This window comes from Nansenia antarctica (assembly GCF_963989245.1).
Source record: "Nansenia antarctica genome assembly, chromosome: 4".
Taxonomy (NCBI): Eukaryota; Metazoa; Chordata; class Actinopteri; order Argentiniformes; family Microstomatidae; genus Nansenia; species Nansenia antarctica.
Genome location: NC_137689.1, coordinates 43,504,913 through 43,524,206, shown reverse-complemented (window position 1 = coordinate 43,524,206; position 19,294 = coordinate 43,504,913). Strand labels below are relative to the sequence as shown.

At 46.7% G+C, this 19,294-nt stretch overlaps 1 protein-coding gene across 1 annotated transcript in view; it reads right to left on the bottom strand.

Moving 5' to 3' along the window:
* Positions 1–19,294, bottom strand: part of lamc3 (laminin, gamma 3) — a gene marked incomplete at both ends in the record, with an annotated part of 146,832 nt that overhangs the window by 53,619 nt on the left and 73,919 nt on the right. Inside the window, 1 exon segment of the mRNA XM_080529363.1 lies at positions 4,318–4,548. Coding sequence (XP_080385489.1) covers positions 4,318–4,548 — 231 coding nt within the window.

The window sequence follows — 19,294 nt, the reverse complement described above, 5'->3', positions numbered from 1 at the left end:
GACATAACATTATGCCATTTTTTCCATTGCCATTTAGTTTTCTCTTGCTGGTGCAATGTCGACTGAAACTGAAGCCATAAGAATTTTACTCTCTTGTACTTTTGGCACACATGGCAATAATCAGGAAATCATGAATCTTGAATTATTATTATTTATGTCAGCCCTGCAAGTTTGTTTCCTGAGGGTTAGCTGACAACCCCACTGACAGATGACAGGTAGATTATGACAGGTAGTGTAATGGGGGAGTGGTTGTCCTGGGGGAGTGGTTGGGGGTGGAGTTAACCAGCTATTGTTCCCACCCATTACCTGCTGGTGAAAAATTACTATGAAAACTTTGAGGCAGAATTTCTCGGTTCGTTGATTTGGGGGGTATCAACATTCAAATATGCTTAACACTACAACAGCCGTGCCTATTTTACCTACTAGTAGAGCCGCCTTGGGACCCCCTTTTTAGAATGTAAATCTGCTATTTACACACAGAGATCACTAGAGGGCACTTCTTTTTTTAGCCTGCCTCCTACACAGAAAAACTGGAAAACAGCTTCATACTATCTTATCCTGAAGTGATTTTGAAAATGTAAGGATTCTGGGTGGTAGAACGCACATATCTAGGAAAAGTCATGAAAGGAGGGTCCTGAAATTTGATCGAGTGCAAAGATAGATTTTTTCTATCTTTGTCTAGTGTTAACTTCTTCAACTTGTTTCAGATTTCAATGTATGACTCATCATTTGAAAGCTTACAATATGCCCTTTCATAACCTGGACAACACTGAAAAATTACGTTGCTCTACTCGGGGACCTTTTCATCAGACCCTGTCACAAATGGCTCCGCATATGATCCTAAAAATACTACATCTACAGTGAAGTTCAGAGGTGGAAGCATTATGGTATGGGGCTGTTTCTCTTCACATAGTACTGATGGAATCCAAATTATTGAAGGAAAGATGAATGCAGCCATGTACAGGGAAATTCTTGAGAGGAATCTGTTGCCATCCACCAGGATGATGAGGATGAGACGTGGGTGGACAACGATCCAAAATATACTGCAAAGGAGACACTCAATTGTTTCAAGAGGAAAAATGTAAGGTGTTGGACTGGCCTAGTCAATCGCCAGACTTAAATCCAATAGAACATTTGTGGAAGGAACTGAAGATCAAGATTCACCAGCGGGCCCCCCAGAATCTGTGTTGATGAAAGGGTCAAAATCCCACCTGATCACTGTGAGAGTTTTCGTACAGGAAGCGTCTTTGAAGCTATGATTGGAAACAAAGGCTTCTCCACCAAGAATAAAATACGTTTCAGTTAGCGTGCTCAACACTTCTTTCCTGTCCTGTGTCATTCCCCTTTATTGCACATAACTTTTTTGTATGTATTGGAGTGTTCCAATTTCTTTAGCTGTGTAGTTTTATTGAGTTAATGCCAATGGTCTACATTTCATATGAATAGCTGCAATGGAAATAATGCTGAATTAAAAAAAATATTGATGTGTTGAATATTTATTTCCCCCACTGTACATAGTATGTATGCACATTAATAAAACCTAAGCCACAAGGCCCATTGGGACTCACTTGGGCCTAATTCTATTTACAAACCTTAGGATGCGCTAAGATATGCTAAACGGCTACATGGAACCTGCTGAGTGAAAACCAAATCTCCTTTGAAGTTAAAAAAGGTTCATAAATAAATGAAATGGATCTCCTCCCCCTAACTCTGAACATGCCCATATGTGTGTGTACAACCTCATTCTCTCTCCTTATCTCTAACTAACACAAACAAACACACACTCACACACACACGTACACACGCACGCTTAAACTGTGTCTCTCTTTTCCTTTGTTCTCCCCCACCTCTCGCTGACTCCTAATGTGTTTTTCACACTTGTTTTCTTTCTCTACCAAACAGAAAGAAGAGAGAGTGAATGTTGATATTGAATAACTATTTAATTCTCCTGTTTAGTACCAACTCACTTATACAAGGCAATGTATGGTTGATGTCATAGGTGGAAAAGCAATGGTAGATCAAAGAGAACATCAGAAACGAGCTGAGACGTAGGGAGGTAGAAAGAGAGGGAATCCTTACATCATGAAAAGAAATGGACAGAGAGAGTAAATGGAATGAAGTACACAAGAGAAAGAGAGAGTGGGGTGAGAGAGAGAGAGAGTGCGCAGGGAGAGAAAGCGAGCGCTAGGGACAGAGGAGCAGGGCAGGAAACAGGCACCCATATTTGGCTCAATTAGCTCAGGGGTGGCTAACGAGGCTAATTAGGGACGAGGCAGGCGGTGACACCGGTCTCGCTGCCGGACCCCAGACACTCACTACAGACACACACACACCAGGCTCGGGGCCGCTCCTCCTAACTAGGTCACATTCCTCCTGTCTGAGTCTGAGACAGAGGAGGAGAGGGAGGGAGGGAGGGAGGATGGTAAGGAGAGAAAGGGGGGGAGAAAGTGAGATGGAGATAAAGATAAAGGGCAGGGCGGAGTGTTAGTCTTGGTGTAGGGGAGATGGAGAAAGACAGACAGAGGAAGACAGGGTAAAAAAGACATCCTTTTCCTTTTTTCTGGTACGAAGGAAATATCTGAACCAGAGAGAGGGATTATGTGTACCAGACGCTTTTATCCAAAGTGACTTACAATGAGAGATTACAGGGACATCCCCGGGTCTTCATTAGAGATGACAGGGACACCCCCGGGTCTTACAATTAGAGATGACAGGGACACCCCCGGGTCTTCAATTAGAGATGACAGGGACACCCCCGGGTCTTCAATTAGAGATTACAGGGACACCCCCGGGTCTTCAATTAGAGATGACAGGGACACCCCCGGGTCTTCAATTAGAGATTACAGGGACACCCCCGGGTCTACAATGAGAGATTACAGGGACACCCCCGGGTCTACAATGAGAGATGACAGGGACACCCCCGGGTCTTCAATGAGAGATTACAGGGACACCCCCGGGTCTACAATGAGAGATTACAGGGACACCCCCGGGTCTACAATGAGAGATGACAGGGACACCCCCGGGTCTACAATGAGAGATGACAGGGACACCCCCGGGTCTACAATGAGAGATGGCAGGGACACCCCCGGGTCTACAATTAGAGATGACAGGGACACCCCCGGGTCTTCAATTAGAGATTACAGGGACACCCCCGGGTCTACAATGAGAGATTACAGGGACACCCCCGGGTCTACAATGAGAGATGACAGGGACACCCCCGGGTCTTCAATGAGAGATTACAGGGACACCCCCGGGTCTACAATGAGAGATTACAGGGACACCCCCGGGTCTACAATGAGAGATGACAGGGACACCCCCGGGTCTACAATGAGAGATGACAGGGACACCCCCGGGTCTTCAATGAGAGATTACAGGGACACCCCCGGGTCTTACAGGGACACCCCCGGGTCTTCAGATTACAGGGACACCCCCGGGTCTTCAATGAGAGATTACAGGGACACCCCCGGGTCTTCAGATTACAGGGACACCCCCGGGTCTTCAATGAGAGATTACAGGGACACCCCCGGGTCTTCAGATTACAGGGACACCCCCGGGTCTTCAATGAGAGATGACAGGGACACCCCCGGGTCTTCAATGAGAGATTACAGGGACACCCCCGGGTCTTCAGATTACAGGGACCCCCCCGGGTCTTCCTGGACTAATTTAGGGCTACGTGCTCAAGGGCACACGAGTGGTGCTGTTCCCCAGGTAGGGATTTGAACTCATGACCTTCTGATCACCACCAGTCCAACTCACTATCCACTAGGTCACCACTACCCCCATGGGATGAGAGGGTCACTCGACAACTGTTGTTGACAGGCAGAGAGAGAGAGAGAGGAGGGGAGGGGGGGCGGATGAGGAGGTTGCAAGTCCTGAATCTGTCTGGGAAAGTAGTAGCTGTGACACTGTGAGGGATAAACAGAGGGATAAAGAAGAGAGGGATAAAGAGCAAAAGAGAGAAGGAATGGGAGAAGAGATCCATAGTTGGGCCATGATAGGGCCTTTTCAGCCGCAGCCCCGTCCCTCTGGAACGCCCTCCCCAACCACATCAGACAGGCCAACACCCTCCCAACATTTAAACAGGCCCTCAAAACCCACCTCTTCAAGCTCGCCTTCACCAGTTAACCCTCTCCCCCTCCCCTTCCCACGTGTCCCCAGCACTACCTTAATTAGGCCCCTATACTTTCTTTTATTTCTTTCTTTCTTTTTCTTTCACATCTTTGAGTGTCTCGAAAAGCACTATATAAATCTAATGTATTATTATTATTATTATTATTATTATTATTATTATTATTATTATTATTTTAGTGTACGTACCTGTCTCTGGGTTGCAGGGTCCGTGTTGGTGGCAGTTGCAGGGCACGCAGGGTGAGAGGGGGCCTCTGTTGGGCACCTCCCTGGTGAACCCAGGGCCACACAGCTCACAGAACTGACCGGCGAAGCCCTGGGGGCAGGAGCACACTTCTACCCAGGGGGCAGGGGGGGCAGGAGGGCTGGAGGAGGAGGAGGCAGCCGAGACCAGGGTCACCCCCGACAGCTGAGACGTGTCTGGGGAGAGAGGAGGAGGGGAGGTCCATCAATTTATTACTCTATCAATGTAGGGTTACTTTCTTGACTTACTGACGTCACTTATTATTATGATTATGTTATTATTGTGTATCATATTATTTTGTATCTGAATGCTGCAATGTCAATGTTGAGGAACCAAAGCCAAATTATTTTACTGGTGTATACTTAGGAAGAGGTAATAAAAGCGATTCTGAGGTCATGAATACTACAACACTCCGACTCACGGACAGGTAGAGAAATTAGTGGGGGGAAAAAAAGCAGTGTTGGAAGATTCAGGTGTGTGTGTGTGTGTGTGTGTGTGTGTCTGTATCTGATGTGATGATGTGATTCTTTAGCATGTTAGTGCTGCAGGGCACACTGAGTCTAACGTCCTAACCCCTAACCCTGTCAGGTGAGGCTGAAGAATCAGTTGCAGTTCCTTCACCGATGTTGTGGTGTGGGGTGCCGAAGGCGAGTGTTTGCGCGCACGTGTGTGTGTGTGTGTGTGTGTGTGTGTGTGCTTGTGTGCGTGTATGTGTGTGCATGTGTGCTTGTGTGTGTGTGTGTGTTTGTGCGTGTGTGTGTGTGCTCGTGTGTGTGTGTGTGTGTTTGTGTGTGTGTGTGTATGTGTGTGTGAGATTTGACTTCTCATTAGCCTGGGGTGTTATTAGCATTAGCTGCGGTGCTGTCACTCCCTCCCCAGTCTCATTACAGGTAACAAGTCTCAGTCTCCACAACCACATCACATATAAAGCAGCAAAATCCACCTAGAACCGTAATTCCTATACCTTCACAGACATCACCTTTGGCACATGGGGGAATCTTTAATAAAAACAAATGAATAAATCACCACGGCGGAGCGCTGAGGGGGAGAGGAGAAGAGGAGAGGAGGTGGAGGTATGGCAGGAGGAGCGTGAGGAGCGTGAGCCGCCCCCAGGGATTGCAGATCCCTCTCTCCTTTCATGAATAGTAATGGGGGAGTCGTCCGTGCTGAATCCTGCTCACCTATGGCACAGAATACTACCACGCTCAAGGTCCACCGCTCTGCTTTCAACAGGGGGTCGTTACCAACAGGGAGGCAGTGAGGATGGGTGGGTGTGGGTGCGTGTGTGTGTTTGCGTGTGGGTGTGTGGGTGCGCGTGTGTGTGTGTGTATGTATGTGTGTGTTTGTGTATTTGCGTGTGGGTGTGTGTGGGTGCGCGTGTGTGTTTGCGTGTGTGTGTGTTTGTGTGTGTGTGTGGGTGCACGTGTGTGTTTGCGTGTGTGTTTGCGTGTGTGTGTGTATGTGTGTGTGTGCGCGTGCATTTTGTGTGCATGAGATTGAGGGAGGTGGGATTTTGTCAGATCAAGATACAGCAAAAGTGAATGCATGAATGCATAATGAGAGAGCAAGATAAAGGAGAAGTAGAAAAAGAGAGAGATGGGTAGAGCTGGAGGAGGAGAGGAACCTTGAGCTCTAAGAAGTCTTGATCTCCGCAATCCCTGTGCGAGAAATAAACAGTTGTAGTTCAGTTGCTTCACTACCAGTAAATAAGCATTCCCAGAACTGGTCATCTTTTCTGAACTGGAGTCTAAATACTCATATTTCAAGTTTCAAGTTTCAAGGTTTATTGTTACGTCTTATTACACAAGTGTAAGAGAGTAAAATTCTTAAGGGCTCTGCACACAGCGTGCGATTTCTGTTGCACGTCAACGTTCCATTTTGAAGTTTGAATGGAAGTCTATGAGAGCATCGCATTTACCCGCACACGGCCCCGATTTTAATCGCACGGCGAACATTCGATTCCATTCATTTTGAATGGGACAAAGCAGTGCGACAAAACTCGCACGCCGTGTGCTTTGTCCCATTCAAAATGAATGGAATCGAATGTTCGCCGTGCGATTAAAATCGGGGCCGTGTGTGGGTAAATGCGATGTTCTCATAGACTTCCATTCAAACTTCAAAATGGAACGTTGACGTGCAACAGAAATCGCACGCTGTGTGCAGAGCCCTTTAGGCTTCGGTTCTTGACATTGCAGCACAAGACAATAAGGCAATAGACATAATTCAAGATAAAAAAGTGACAATAATACAGGACATAAGTGACAAATAAGACAGGATACAATTAGCGGAGCAAATACTAAATAAAGTAGTAAAATGGCTGTGAGCTTAAGGTTTAGGTAGTCCATATACATACATTATTGGGTGTGCTTGGGGATGATAGTCAATTGTCTACAGTAGGCTTGTTTATGAGCCTGATGGCCTGGGGGAAGTAGCTGTTGGTTAGCCTCTGAGTTTTGGCCCTGAGGCTCCTGAGAAGGCTTCGCCTTTTGGACGGCATTGGTTCAAACAAACTGTGTCTGGGGTGGCTGGGATCTTTGATGATCCTCCGGGCTTTGCTGACACACCGTTTGTTGTATATATCCTGGATGGAGGGAAGCTCACATCCACTGATGCCCTTGGCTGTCTGTAAACACTATGTAGTTGAGGGCAGTGCAGTTGTCATGCCAGGCAGTGATGCACCCAGTTAGAATGTCTCGGTTGTGCCTCTGTAGAAGGCCCGCAGGATCTTGGACCCCATGCTTAATGTCTTCAGCTGCCTGAGGTTAAAGAGGTGCTGCTGTGCCTTTTTCACCACCTGTTTGGTATGAACGTCCCAGGTGAGGTCATCAGAGATGTGGACACGGAGGAACTTAAAACTGCTGACCCTTTCTACGGCGGTTATGATGGTTATCTGTATCCGTTTATAGGACTTGATTCTCATATCCGGATGATACTCACGATCGAACAACTGGAGGTAAGATTGAAATGTTTTTCCTCTCCGATTATGCATAATATCTCAAAATGATGGTACTGGCACACCCCTAATAACCACCTCAAACTCAACCCTACCTCTCTCTACCTTTAACCCCACACTGGCTGTAATGTAACTATTTCTCCCTTTTTACATTACATTTACATTACATACACGCCTTTACCCAAAGCAACTTACAACAAATGCATTTGTCTAAGCAAGTGAATCATCTATCCATCAGTCATTGCAAGAAAAGTAATCTCTGCTCAAGCCAGGGGCCATTATGCTAGAAGATTATATCTTTTTTTCCTTTGTTAATATACAGTAGAGAAACTGAACGGTCTTCATGGGGTCTTCAGATGGGTCTTCAGTCTAGGGAGGAAGACAGGGAGTGACTCTGCAGTCCTGACAGCGGTGGGAAGCTCGTTCCACCAGTGGGGTGCCAGGACGATGAAAAGCCCTGATGCAGTAGTGTGACTGCTGCAACCACATAGAGGCGGTGGTGCCAGTCGGCCAGCAGAGGTGGAGGAGCGGGGTGAACGGGCTGGTGTGTGGGGGCTGACCACTGCTTGCATGTAGCTTGAATCTAATGCGAGCTGCTATCGGGAGCCAGTGAAGGGTGCAGAGGAGAGGGGTGACATGGGAGAATTTGGAGAAGACGGGTGGCAGCATTCTGGATGTGCTTCAGAGGACTGATGGTGGAGGCGGGAAGGCCATCCAAGAGGGCGTTGCAGTAGTCAAGGCGGGAGATGACCAGTGTCTCAGGAGCGTGCTGTCGCTGTGATGTTCGCCACACAAGATAATAAGTGGTTGTCGAGGATCACCCCAAGGTTCTTGGCTGTCTGGGAGGAGGTCACCGTAGAGTTCTCTACTGTGATGGAGAGTCTTGGAGAGGGCAGGTTTTCCCAGAGAGAAAGAGTAGCTCAGTCTTGGTAAGGTTGAGCTTGAGGTGGTGGGCTGACATCCAAGCAGAAATGTCTGCAAGACACGCAGAGACATGTGTCCTGCAACATTTGCAGGAAAAGCACTATACAAATAAAGTTGTTATTATTATTATTATGTGTTGTCACCTGTGAGTCAGAGGGGGGGAAGACAGGAAGCGTTGAGTGTTTTGGAAATTACCAAGCCAAAAGATTTGGTGTAGAGGGAGAACAGTAAGGGCCCTGGGACGGAGCCTTGGGGGACCCCAGTGGTGAGGGGTTATGGAGAGGACACCAATCCTCTCCAGATCACCTGGTAAGAGCAATCAGCGGTAGGATGCAGACCAGGAGTGCGCGGAGCCAGAGATGTCCAGTTCTGAGAGGGTGGAGAGATGTATCGGGTGGTTTACTGTGTCTAAGGCAGCAGACAGGTCAAGGAGAATGAGAACAGAGGAGAGGGAGGAAGCTTGAGTGGAGTGGAGGGCCTCTGTGACAGTTTCAGTAGATTGCCCAGCCTTAAAGCCGGATTGGTGAGGGTCAAGGAGGTAGTTCTGAAGGAGATAGATACAGCGTGTTCAAGGGTTTTAGATAAGGGAGAGAAGGGATGTCTGTAGTTGTAGACAGAAGATGGTTGGTTTCTTGAGAAGAGGCTTGACTTTGGCTGTCCGGATGTAACAGCCCCAACAAACTTAGCTGTCAGTCTGGATTCTCACCTCACCATGTGACAACTAACGGCTGAAGAAAATTGAAATAATTCAGCCTAATAATGAAGACCTAATCCGGTTTTGGTGCAGCCCAAAAGAAAAAAAAGAAAAGCTCTTTGTGGGATTTTCATATTAACATCTGCTGTGCGGCCTGCAGCGATAAGACACTTCTAACACTGTTTGAGAACTAATTTGAGACCTTACACAAATCATTAGCAGTGTTTTTCCCTGCAATGTGCGAAGTGGCTGTGAATATGTGTGTGAGTGTGTGTGTGTGTGTGTGCCTGTGTGTGTGTGTGTGTGTGTGTGTGTGTGTGTGTGTGTGTGTGTGTGTGTGCGTGTGTGTGTGTGTATGTGCGTGTGCATTTTGTGTGCATGAGATTGAGGGAGGTGGGATTTTGTCAGATCAAGATACAGCTAAAGTGAATGCATGAATGCATAATGAGAGAGCAAGATAAAGGAGAAATAGAAAAAGAGAGAGATGGGTAGAGCTGGAGGAGGAGAGGAACCTTGAGCTCTAAGAAGTCTTGATCTCCGCAATCCTTGAGTGAGGAGAAAACACAGTTCAGTTGCTTCACTACCAATAAATCAGCATCCATATAACTGGTCATCTCTTCTGACTAACCACTAGCACTAGAACAGCCATGGGTAAGGTCATTTGACCCTGTGAGTATATATATATATATATTTTGCACTCAATCAAATTTCAGGACCCTCCTTTCATGACTTTTCCTAGATATGTGCGTTCTACCACCCAGTATCCTTACATTTTCAAAATCACACCAGGGTAAGCTAGTATAAAGCTATTTTGCAGTTTTTCTGTGTAGGAAGCAGAGTAATTTACAAGCGGCCAACTAGTGGTCGTTGTGTGTAAATAGCAGGTTAGCATTTTAAAAGAGGGTTAGGGTTAGAGTTAGGGTTAAAGAGCCGAGGCGGCTCTTTTAGTAGCTAAAAAGGCACGGCTGTTCTAGTGTTGAACTCAACCCTGCCTCTCTCTACCTTTAACCCCACACTGGCTGTAAAGTACCACTCTCTTTGGATGTAACAGCACCAACATAACTCAGCTGTCAGTCTGGATTCTCAACGCCTGAAGACAATTCTGTCTGAATTGAAATATTTCAGCCTAATAATGAAGACCTAATCCGGTTTTGGTGCAGGCCAAAAGAAAAAAAAGAAAAGCTCTTTGTGGGATTTTCATATTAACATCTGCTGTGCGGCCTGCAGCGATAAGACACTTCTAACACTGGTTGAGAACTAATTTGAGACCTTACACAAATCATTAGCAGTGTTTTTCAATTCTGCAATGTGCAAAGTGGCTGTGTGAATATGTGTGTGTAAGTGTGAGTGTGTGTGTGTGTGTGTGTGTGTGTGTGTGTGTTTTTGTGTATGTTTGTGGCTGAGTATATGTGTGTGTGTGTGTGTGTGTGTGTGTGTGTGTGTGTGTGTGTGTCCTGCTTGCATGCCTGCATTTGTGCCTGTGTATGTGTGGTTTGGTTGTACCAATACATTTGTTAACATCCTCCGTCAGTTCCATCATGGGATGACCGCTCAGGCGGACAAGAGTCCGAGCCCTTCCTTGAGCGCACAGGGGTGGGGCAGGGGGTGAGACAGGGGTGGGGCAGGGGGTGAGACAGGGGTGGGGCAGGGGGTGAGACACAGGGGTGGGGCAGGGGGTGAGACAGGGGTGGGGCAGGGGGTGAGACAGGGGTGGGGCAGGGGGTGAGACACAGGGGTGGGGCAGGGAGTGAGACACAGGGGTGGGGCAGGGAGTGAGACAGGGGTGGGGCAGGGGGTGAGACACAGGGGTGGGGCAGGGAGTGAGACACAGGGGTGGGGCAGGGGGTGAGACACAGGGGTGGGGCAGGGGGTGAGACACAGGGGTGGGGCAGGGGGTGAGACAGGGGTGGGGCAGGGGGTGAGACACAGGGGTGGGGCAGGGGGTGAGACACAGGGGTGGGGCAGGGAGTGAGACAGGGGTGGGGCAGGGAGTGAGACAGGGGTGGGGCAGGGAGTGAGACACAGGGGTGGGGCAGGGAGTGAGACAGGGGTGGGGCAGGGGGTGAGACACAGGGGTGGGGCAGGGAGTGAGACAGGGGTGGGGCAGGGGTGAGACACAGGGGTGGGGCAGGGAGTGAGACACAGGGGTGGGGCAGGGAGTGAGACAGGGGTGGGGCAGGGGGTGAGACACAGGGGTGGGGCAGGGAGTGAGACAGGGGTGGGGCAGGGGGTGAGACACAGGGGTGGGGCAGGGGGTGAGACACAGGGGTGGGGCAGGGAGTGAGACAGGGGTGGGGCAGGGGGTGAGACACAGGGGTGGGGCAAGGGGTGAGACAGGGGTGTGTGCTAGCGCCAGTGCTCTTTAACATCTTCCTCCTGTCTGTCACCAAGCTTCTCCACAACGAGATGGAGAACAGCAGCTGGTGGGGCAGTGGACTTTAGATGAGATTTGATCCTCTGTACCATCAGGAGACTCCCCACAACCACTAACCAACTCTGGGGGTCCTGGACCTGCAGTATGCCTGATGACTGTGCTCTTGTGGCCCATAATCCGGAGGGTCTTCAGACTGTCCTCGCTGTGGTGGTGAGAGCGTACAGGCAGGATGGGGCTGACTGCCAATACCACCAAGACAGAAGTGATCGGCCAACAGCAGACTCTATGTGCCTTCGCTGTTGGTGAGAATCGGCTGTCAGTAGACAGTAGGTATATTTTCACACACACACACACACACACACACACACACACACACACACACATATACCTGTGTAGATATCTGTCTTATTGCACACACATTCATAGACCTGTATAGGTCTGTAAGGATTCTACTAACAAGGGGGTTTTTATGAATTAGCATTCCTTTGTCTTAGAAGTCACATGGTAAAAGCATTGTCCTCACATGTTCAAGATGGCCTCCCTTCCTGTGACCTGCCCCCTGCCCTTTGACCTGAATGACACTGTCTGTAACCTAACCCACTTTCACAGCTTGACCATTGGGGATATACATTTGTAAGCTGAACAAAGAGCGCTCTCTCTTTCCCACCGGCTGCCCATCTGTTTGCATCAGAGAGGAAGGCTGTAACCTGTATGTAACTTTGATTGAATAAATAGTCTTTAACTCAGTTTTACTCGTGATCTATTTCAACCAAATTCTTTCGAGTAAATATCCCACATGCAAAAAAATGTTTTCAGGTTTTAGGCAAAGAACCCACTCGATATCATAACCAACACAATTACATTCACTAAATAATTACAGTTAGTGAGCAAAGTCAGGTGGGGGGTATTATTCGTATTAGTGAGTAGCCACACTCACACCCCAGCTGTATGTAAGTAGCCATGTGCGTGTGGACCTTTACAAGTTTACAAGATGGATGCTGATGCTCAATCTCTTGGAGTGATCCTGGACAACCGACTATCCTGTGCGGAGAACATTCCAGCAACAGCTCGTTCCTGCAGATTCTTCCTTTACAACATCAGAAGGACACGTCCATTCCTCACCATTCCTCGTCCATTCCTTACGGCAGTCATGCTGCCCGAGCTGGTGGAATGAGCTTCCCACGGCTGTCAGAACTGCAGAGTCACTACCCATCGTCCGTCGTAGACTGAAGACCCATCTCTTCAGGTTACACCTTCTTAACTGCTCCTCCTGAGACATCTACTGCCCCCCCAGCACTGCGTCTCCTGAAGACACCCGCTTTTCCCCTTTACTGTGTCCCCTAAAAACCTCTATTGCCCCCCTTGTACTGTTTCTCTGTTTCTCCAGTGTCTATATAAAAAAAAAAAAAAAAAAAAAAAAAGGCTAGGTTTAGAAGAAGGTGATAGAAGAAGGTTTTTCCTTCTATCAATGGCCCCGGGCCTGAGCTGGATTGCTCTTCCTGCTACGACTGGTGGATTGATGATTCACCTGCTTAGTCAAATGTATTGATTGTAAGTCACTTTGGAATAAAGCGTCTGCTAAATGCCAAAAATGTAAATGTAAATCTCAGACTCAGAATCTGAAGACGACGAAGAAGACAACAGAATTTCAGACATCAGTTCACTATTCATGGCACAGTCGTCTGCAGACCTTCTACTTTGTTCTTGGGTAGATTTTAGTGAGTTACATTTGTTGTTTACTAGGCTAGCGTAACCTAGCGTAACCTGTTAGGATAGCTAAAGAGTTATTTGTTGTTTTGTGAGTAAGGTAGATAGCACCTTTGTTAGCATCAGCAACAAACCACTGAAACTGTGTGCTCACCACAACTATGCCTCCCCCTATACTTAGAATTCTATGAAACGAATAGATGGTGGGTGGAATAAATAGGTTGCCAAAGATAAAACATAATGAATAAATACATTTGTTGCAGATATGTTGCAGATATACTGTACAGTATGTTTCATGCACCATTTTAGTGTGTGCGTGTGTGTGTGTGTGTGTGTTGTGTGTTAGCTTGTTAGCTAGCTAGCTAGCTTAGTTAGAGATATAATAGATTATTACTTACTTACGCCTATCGCTCCTTTTGGAGGAGCATAGGCCGTCGACAACAGTTCGCCAGGGTCCTCTGTCCTGTGCTTTGCTTTCCAGCTGTTTCCATGTTAGTCCACTCTGTGTGATGTCTGTCTCCAAGTCCCTGCGCCAGGTGTTCTTGGGCCGGCCTCTCTTCCTTTTGCCTTGGGGGTTCCATCTAAGGGCCTGTCTGGTGGTGCTGGTGTTTGGTTTGCGTAGTGTGTGGCCGATCCATCCCCACCTTCTTCTCTTGATTTGTTCTTCCACTGGTTGTTCGCCCGTTCTCTGCCAGAGATCGTTGTTACTGATGGTATCTGGCCAGTGGATGTTCAGGATCCGCCTCAGGCATCTGTTGGTGAATGACTGCACTCTAGTCATTGTGATCTTGGTTGTCCTCCACGTCTCTGATCCGTATAGGAGTACTGGCTTGATGTTGGATTTGAAGAGTCTGATCTTTGTCCGCTGACTGATTACCTTGGAGCTCCAGATGTTCTTTAGTTGGATGTATGAGGCCCTTGCCTTGCTGATTCTTGCTCTGACATCTGCCTCCGTGCCACCCTTCTTGTCTATGATGCTACCTAGGTAGGTGAAGGATTCTACTTCCTCGAGTGCTGTTCCCTCCAGGTTTACTGGGTCTTCGTTGTTTGTGTTGATCTTTAGGATTTTGGTCTTTGCTTGGTGGATGTTGAGGCCTAGTTGTGTTGAGGTGTCTGCCAGTATGTTTGTCTTCTCCTGCATCTGTTGTCGACTGTGGGATAGTAGGGCAAGGTCGTCTGCGAAGTCTAGGTCGTCCAGTTGTGTTGAGAGTGTCCACTGGATCCCGTTTCTCCTCTGTGCCGTTGTGGTCTTCAATATCCAGTCAATGGCCAGGAGGAAGAGGAAGGGGGACAGTATACCGCCTTGCCTTACTCCGGTCTTCACTTGGAAGCTTCGTGTGAGCTGCCCGCTGTGTATGACTCTGCAGGTCATTCCTTCATAGGAGTTCCTCATGATGTTGACAAGCTTTTCTGGTATGCCGTAGTGTCGAAGCAATTTCCAGAGGGTGTTTCTGTGGAGACTGTCAAATGCCTTCTCGTAGTCTACAAAGTTGATGTATAATGGAGAGTTCCATTCCAATGATTGCTCAACTATGATTCGGAGGGTTGCAATCTGGTCTACACATGATCTATTGGGTCGGAAGCCTGCCTGCTGGTCTCTTAGCTGCGGATCCACCACTTTCTTTATTCGCTCGAGGAGGATTCTGTTGAAGATTTTTCCTGGCACTGATAAAAGCATGATTCCTCTGTAGTTGTGGCATTGGCTGAGGTCTCCTTTCTTAGGTATTTTGACCAAGTAGCCTTCTTTCCAGTCTGTTGGCCCTTCCTCTTCCTCCCATATCTTCTCGAACAGGGGGTGTAGCATCTCTACCGAGGTGTCTATGTCTGCCTTCAGTGCCTCGGCAGGGATGTTGTCTGGTCCTGCTGCCTTACTATTCTTTAGTTTTGCAATGGCCTGTTGGATTTCCTGCTTGCTGGGCTTTCCACAGTTGATGACTAAGTCAGTCTCCGCAGGTTGAATGTCCGGGGGGTTATGTGGTGTCGGTCTATTCAGGAGTTCTTCAAAATACTCTGCCCATCCCTCTTGCTGTTGGTCCAGTCTTGTGATGGTCTTTCCTTCCTTGTTTTTGATTGGTCGTTCTGGTCTGCTGAACTTTCCGGACAGTTTCTTGGTGGTGTCATACAGTTCCTTCATGTTTCCTTTTGCTGCTGCCTCTTCTGCTTCTTTAGCCAGGTTGTCGATGTAGTTTCGCTTGTCCTTCTTGGCATTTCTTTTGACCTTTCTGTTTGCCTCAGTGTACTCTCTTTGGGCTTTTGCCTTGGTTGCCCTTGTTCGGCTGTTGTTAACGTCTGTCTTTTTCTGTCTCCTTTCTTCTATGTTGCGTAGTGTTTCTGCTGATATCCACTCTTTATGGTTTCTCTTCTTTATTCCAATCACTTCCTTACATGTTGTTATGAGGGTTTCCCTTATCCTTTCCCATTGGTCTTGCTGGTCTCCTTCGTCACTGCTTAGATCTTGCAAGGCTTGATATCTGTTCTTCAGCTTCAGTGTGAACACTTCTCTTGTCTGTGTGTCTTTTAAGAGGTGGACATTGAATTTCTGTTTCTTTGATGTTGTTTCCATCCAGTGCTTCTTCAGTTTCAACTTGAGCATAGCGCTTAGTAGGTGGTGGTCTGATGCTATGTCTGCTCCTCGCCTTACTCGCAGGTCCTGTAGTGATCTCCTAAACTTGCTGGTTATGCAGAAGTGGTCTATCTGGTTCTCGGTCACTCCATCCGGTGATACCCAGGTTGCCTTGTGGATCCTCTTATGTGGGAAGACGCTTCCTCCGATAACCAGGTTGTTCAGGGCACAGGTGTCCACAAATCTCTCTCCATTCTCATTCATTTCTCCTAGGCCATGCTTTCCCATCACTTTTTCGAAGCCTGTGTTGTCTCTGCCAATCTTTGCATTGAAGTCCCCCATGAGAATGTTGATGTCTTTTCCTTTTTGTTGATCCAGGATGCTCTGCAGTCTGTTGTAGAACTCATCCTTTTTTCCATCGTCACTGTCATTGGTTGGTGCATAGCATTGTATCACGTTCAACTTGATTTTCCTTTTCTTGGTTCTGAAGGTGGCTGTTATAATTCTTGATCCATGTGCCTCCCATCCAATCAGTGCTTTCTTTGCTGTTGTTGATAGCAAAAGGCCAACCCCCTCAGTGTGAGGGGCTTTGTCTTCTTCGTGCCCAGAGTAGAGTAGCAGCTCTCCTGTCTGCAGTCTTTGTTGTCCAGATTGTGTCCATCGTGACTCACTAATTCCTAAAAGATCTAGTTTGTACCTCTTCATTTCTGCTGCTACTTGTATGGTTTTTCCGGTCTCATACAAGGTCCTGACGTTCCATGTTCCAATTCGTATGTCTCTGGTTGACAGAAGGGGTTTCGGCTCTGTGACTTCTGTGACTTGACAGCTTTCATCACACAGCGTGTGTAATAGATTATAGAAAAGGTAAATGCTTTTGTAATGATCGGTAATGTTGTGTGTAATCAAAATTAATGATTAATTCATTGATTTGTAGACCTGCTGTAGAATAATACTGTGGATTGAACTGATTTCACTAGCCTACTTCTTACAGTACAGAATGACAAGTACAGTACACTGAGAGTCTATGGAAAGCATGCAAGCCTACATTATAGACAGGGGTGCACATAACGTTTTGGGGCCAGTGCTCAGAGGAGCACCTAGGGATGCTGCTTGGTGCTCCCCGAGCTCGCGAGTCACGACCCGTCCCACAGGATGGATGAAAAAGGGATACATGGATAACTTATATTAGCAAAACGACATGTATTCATAAATAAAGATGAAGAACAAATTATTGTGTGCAAAACAAAATAAACAAATGCAAAATCAAATGACTGCTCTTTAAGCATGAAAGTCTGTCAGACTCCTTTAAACACAATGAAATCAACTGACATCTCTTTAAGCACTAACTGAATGTCTGTTCTTTAAACACAATGAAATAAACAGACATCTCTTTAAGCACTGCTCTGTTCTGTAAACACTGAAATCAACTTTTCAACAAATAGTTACAGCCTAAGCATTTATTTATGCTACAAGCTTAATCGTCATCATCATCACTGCTCTCTTGACTGCTGTAAGTTATCACTGTCCTCAATTTCAACCATGGTAGAGGATGTTGTAGTAGGCTATCACTTTAAATAGCTCATTATTTTGATTGTGCAACAAAGTCTTCAAAGTTATATTTTTTTCTCTAATAGAATTCCCAACCATATTCCCTGGGTCAGGGGTCGAGGTGCGATAATGAAGCTGTAAAACAAACGTCTGAACGTTTGAAAGCTTCAGAGAAAAGAAACGTGTCCCTTGGTGTCATTTTTCCTTTTAGCGACGAGTCGTTCGGGACTGAATTTTCACGTGGCGGCGAGATAACCGTGCGATACGCGGAATGAAAGTACGAGTTACGATACTTTCCGAATGTTTTCGTGAGCGGAGTCGCCGTGGTCGTCGTCGGTCGACTGTTGTGATGGATTACTCGTCGGGCCTTCGGCTGAGGGGACGGCAAATAGTTACTTACTTAGTGGGGCTTGCTTCTTGGACCCAGCTGTTGGTGCGCAAAAGCGCCTTCATGCGGCTGATCTGCCGCGCAGCATGCATTTTGGCGACGCATGCGCACTGGCGCACCAGTTATGTGCACCCCTGATTATAGAAGTGTCCACACCTCTGACCTGACATTTGTGTTATAGAATGACAAGGTGAGAGGTTCTGAGAGATGACACCTTGACGTGAGTCACCAGCACTTCAGGTATTTGTCATTGTCATTGTATTAGCAATTCTTATTTTTTTTATCAACATAGTAGTATTTTCAAAAAATGGTGTGTTGTGGGTTGTAACAGTGTGGTGTGTTGTAACAGTATGCAATAATTTTAGTATGCCTTCTTTTTTTATTACAGCTTGGATGCCCAGATGGGATGGGAAGGAACTACACAAGTCCCACTAGATGCATTATGGACTATAATGATGAATGCATACACACGGACACAACATAATTATTGTTTCCTTTTTCAATTTTTTTCCATTGGCATTTTGTTTTCTCTTACTGCTGCAATGTGACTAAAACTGAAGCCATAATAATTTTACTCTCTTGTACTTGTAATGGGATGTAATAAACTTTTGGCACACATGGCAATAAAAAATCCTGAATCTGGAATTATTATTATTATTTAGCAATTTAAACATGTCAGCAGTGGCGGCTGGTGGTGATACTGAGTGGGGGGGCTAATAAATCCATTAGGCCTAGGGCCTATACCCATCAATAGTTCACACTGCAGCAACAGCAGCATCACATCCCAGACACAGTGCCAACTAAGTTACAGTAATAATGCTCTACAACAAAACTAGAGAAGTAGGCTACCTACAAAAACCTTCTGATGCCAAAAGCACTCTCTCTTTGTTTGTTTCTCTCTCTCTCTCTCTCTCTCTCTCTCTCTCTCTCTCTCTCTCTCTCTCTCACACACACACACACACACACACACATACACACACACACACACACACACACACACACACACACACACACACACATACACACGTTTCTCAGTACACATTATCCCATGCCATTTTTAACAAAAACACAATGCAAGAATGATGAAATGATAGGCTACATGATAGAAGAGACGCTCTATCATAGCCTAAGCCTACAGTAACAGAAAAGGTCCACCTATGCACTACCAAACGTGGTCCAATTGTAACATCTGCCAACAACTCAATTGGTCTTTTAAAAAGTTCATGTGCTTGGGCCTACCTTATTTGAAGAGAAGCTTCAAAGAGGCCTTTCTAGGACGCAAACAGGTTAATCACCATGTCATTAAAGTCCGGTGATTTTTGGATGAAGTCCCGCTCAATAGACAGCATAGCCAGGGCGTTCAGCCTATCTTGTCCCATAGTACTTCTGAGAAATGATTTGATCCTCTTAAGTGTACTGAAACACCTCTCTGACTCTGCCAATGTCATAGGGGTTGTGATGGCTATTTGCGTCAATTTCAATGTCTCCAAAAAAGTGTTCTGAAGATTGTTCTCAGTAATCATCCTCAAAAGTGACATTGCAGATTGTTAAACCCACAAACTCAGCTCCCCTTTCAGTTTCTCTTTGCAGATCATCGGGAAATGTTCACTTGCACTTACCTACACTTGCCGTTAGCCAGTCCTTTCGTTTGTCCTTTTGTGTATTTGAACACCGTTTGGTCGATGTGTGGTGATGTGTGTCTCTTCACTTCCAATTTTTCCTCCAAAGACATTAACAAAAATGGATGAGAAAGTAAATAATCCACCGTTTA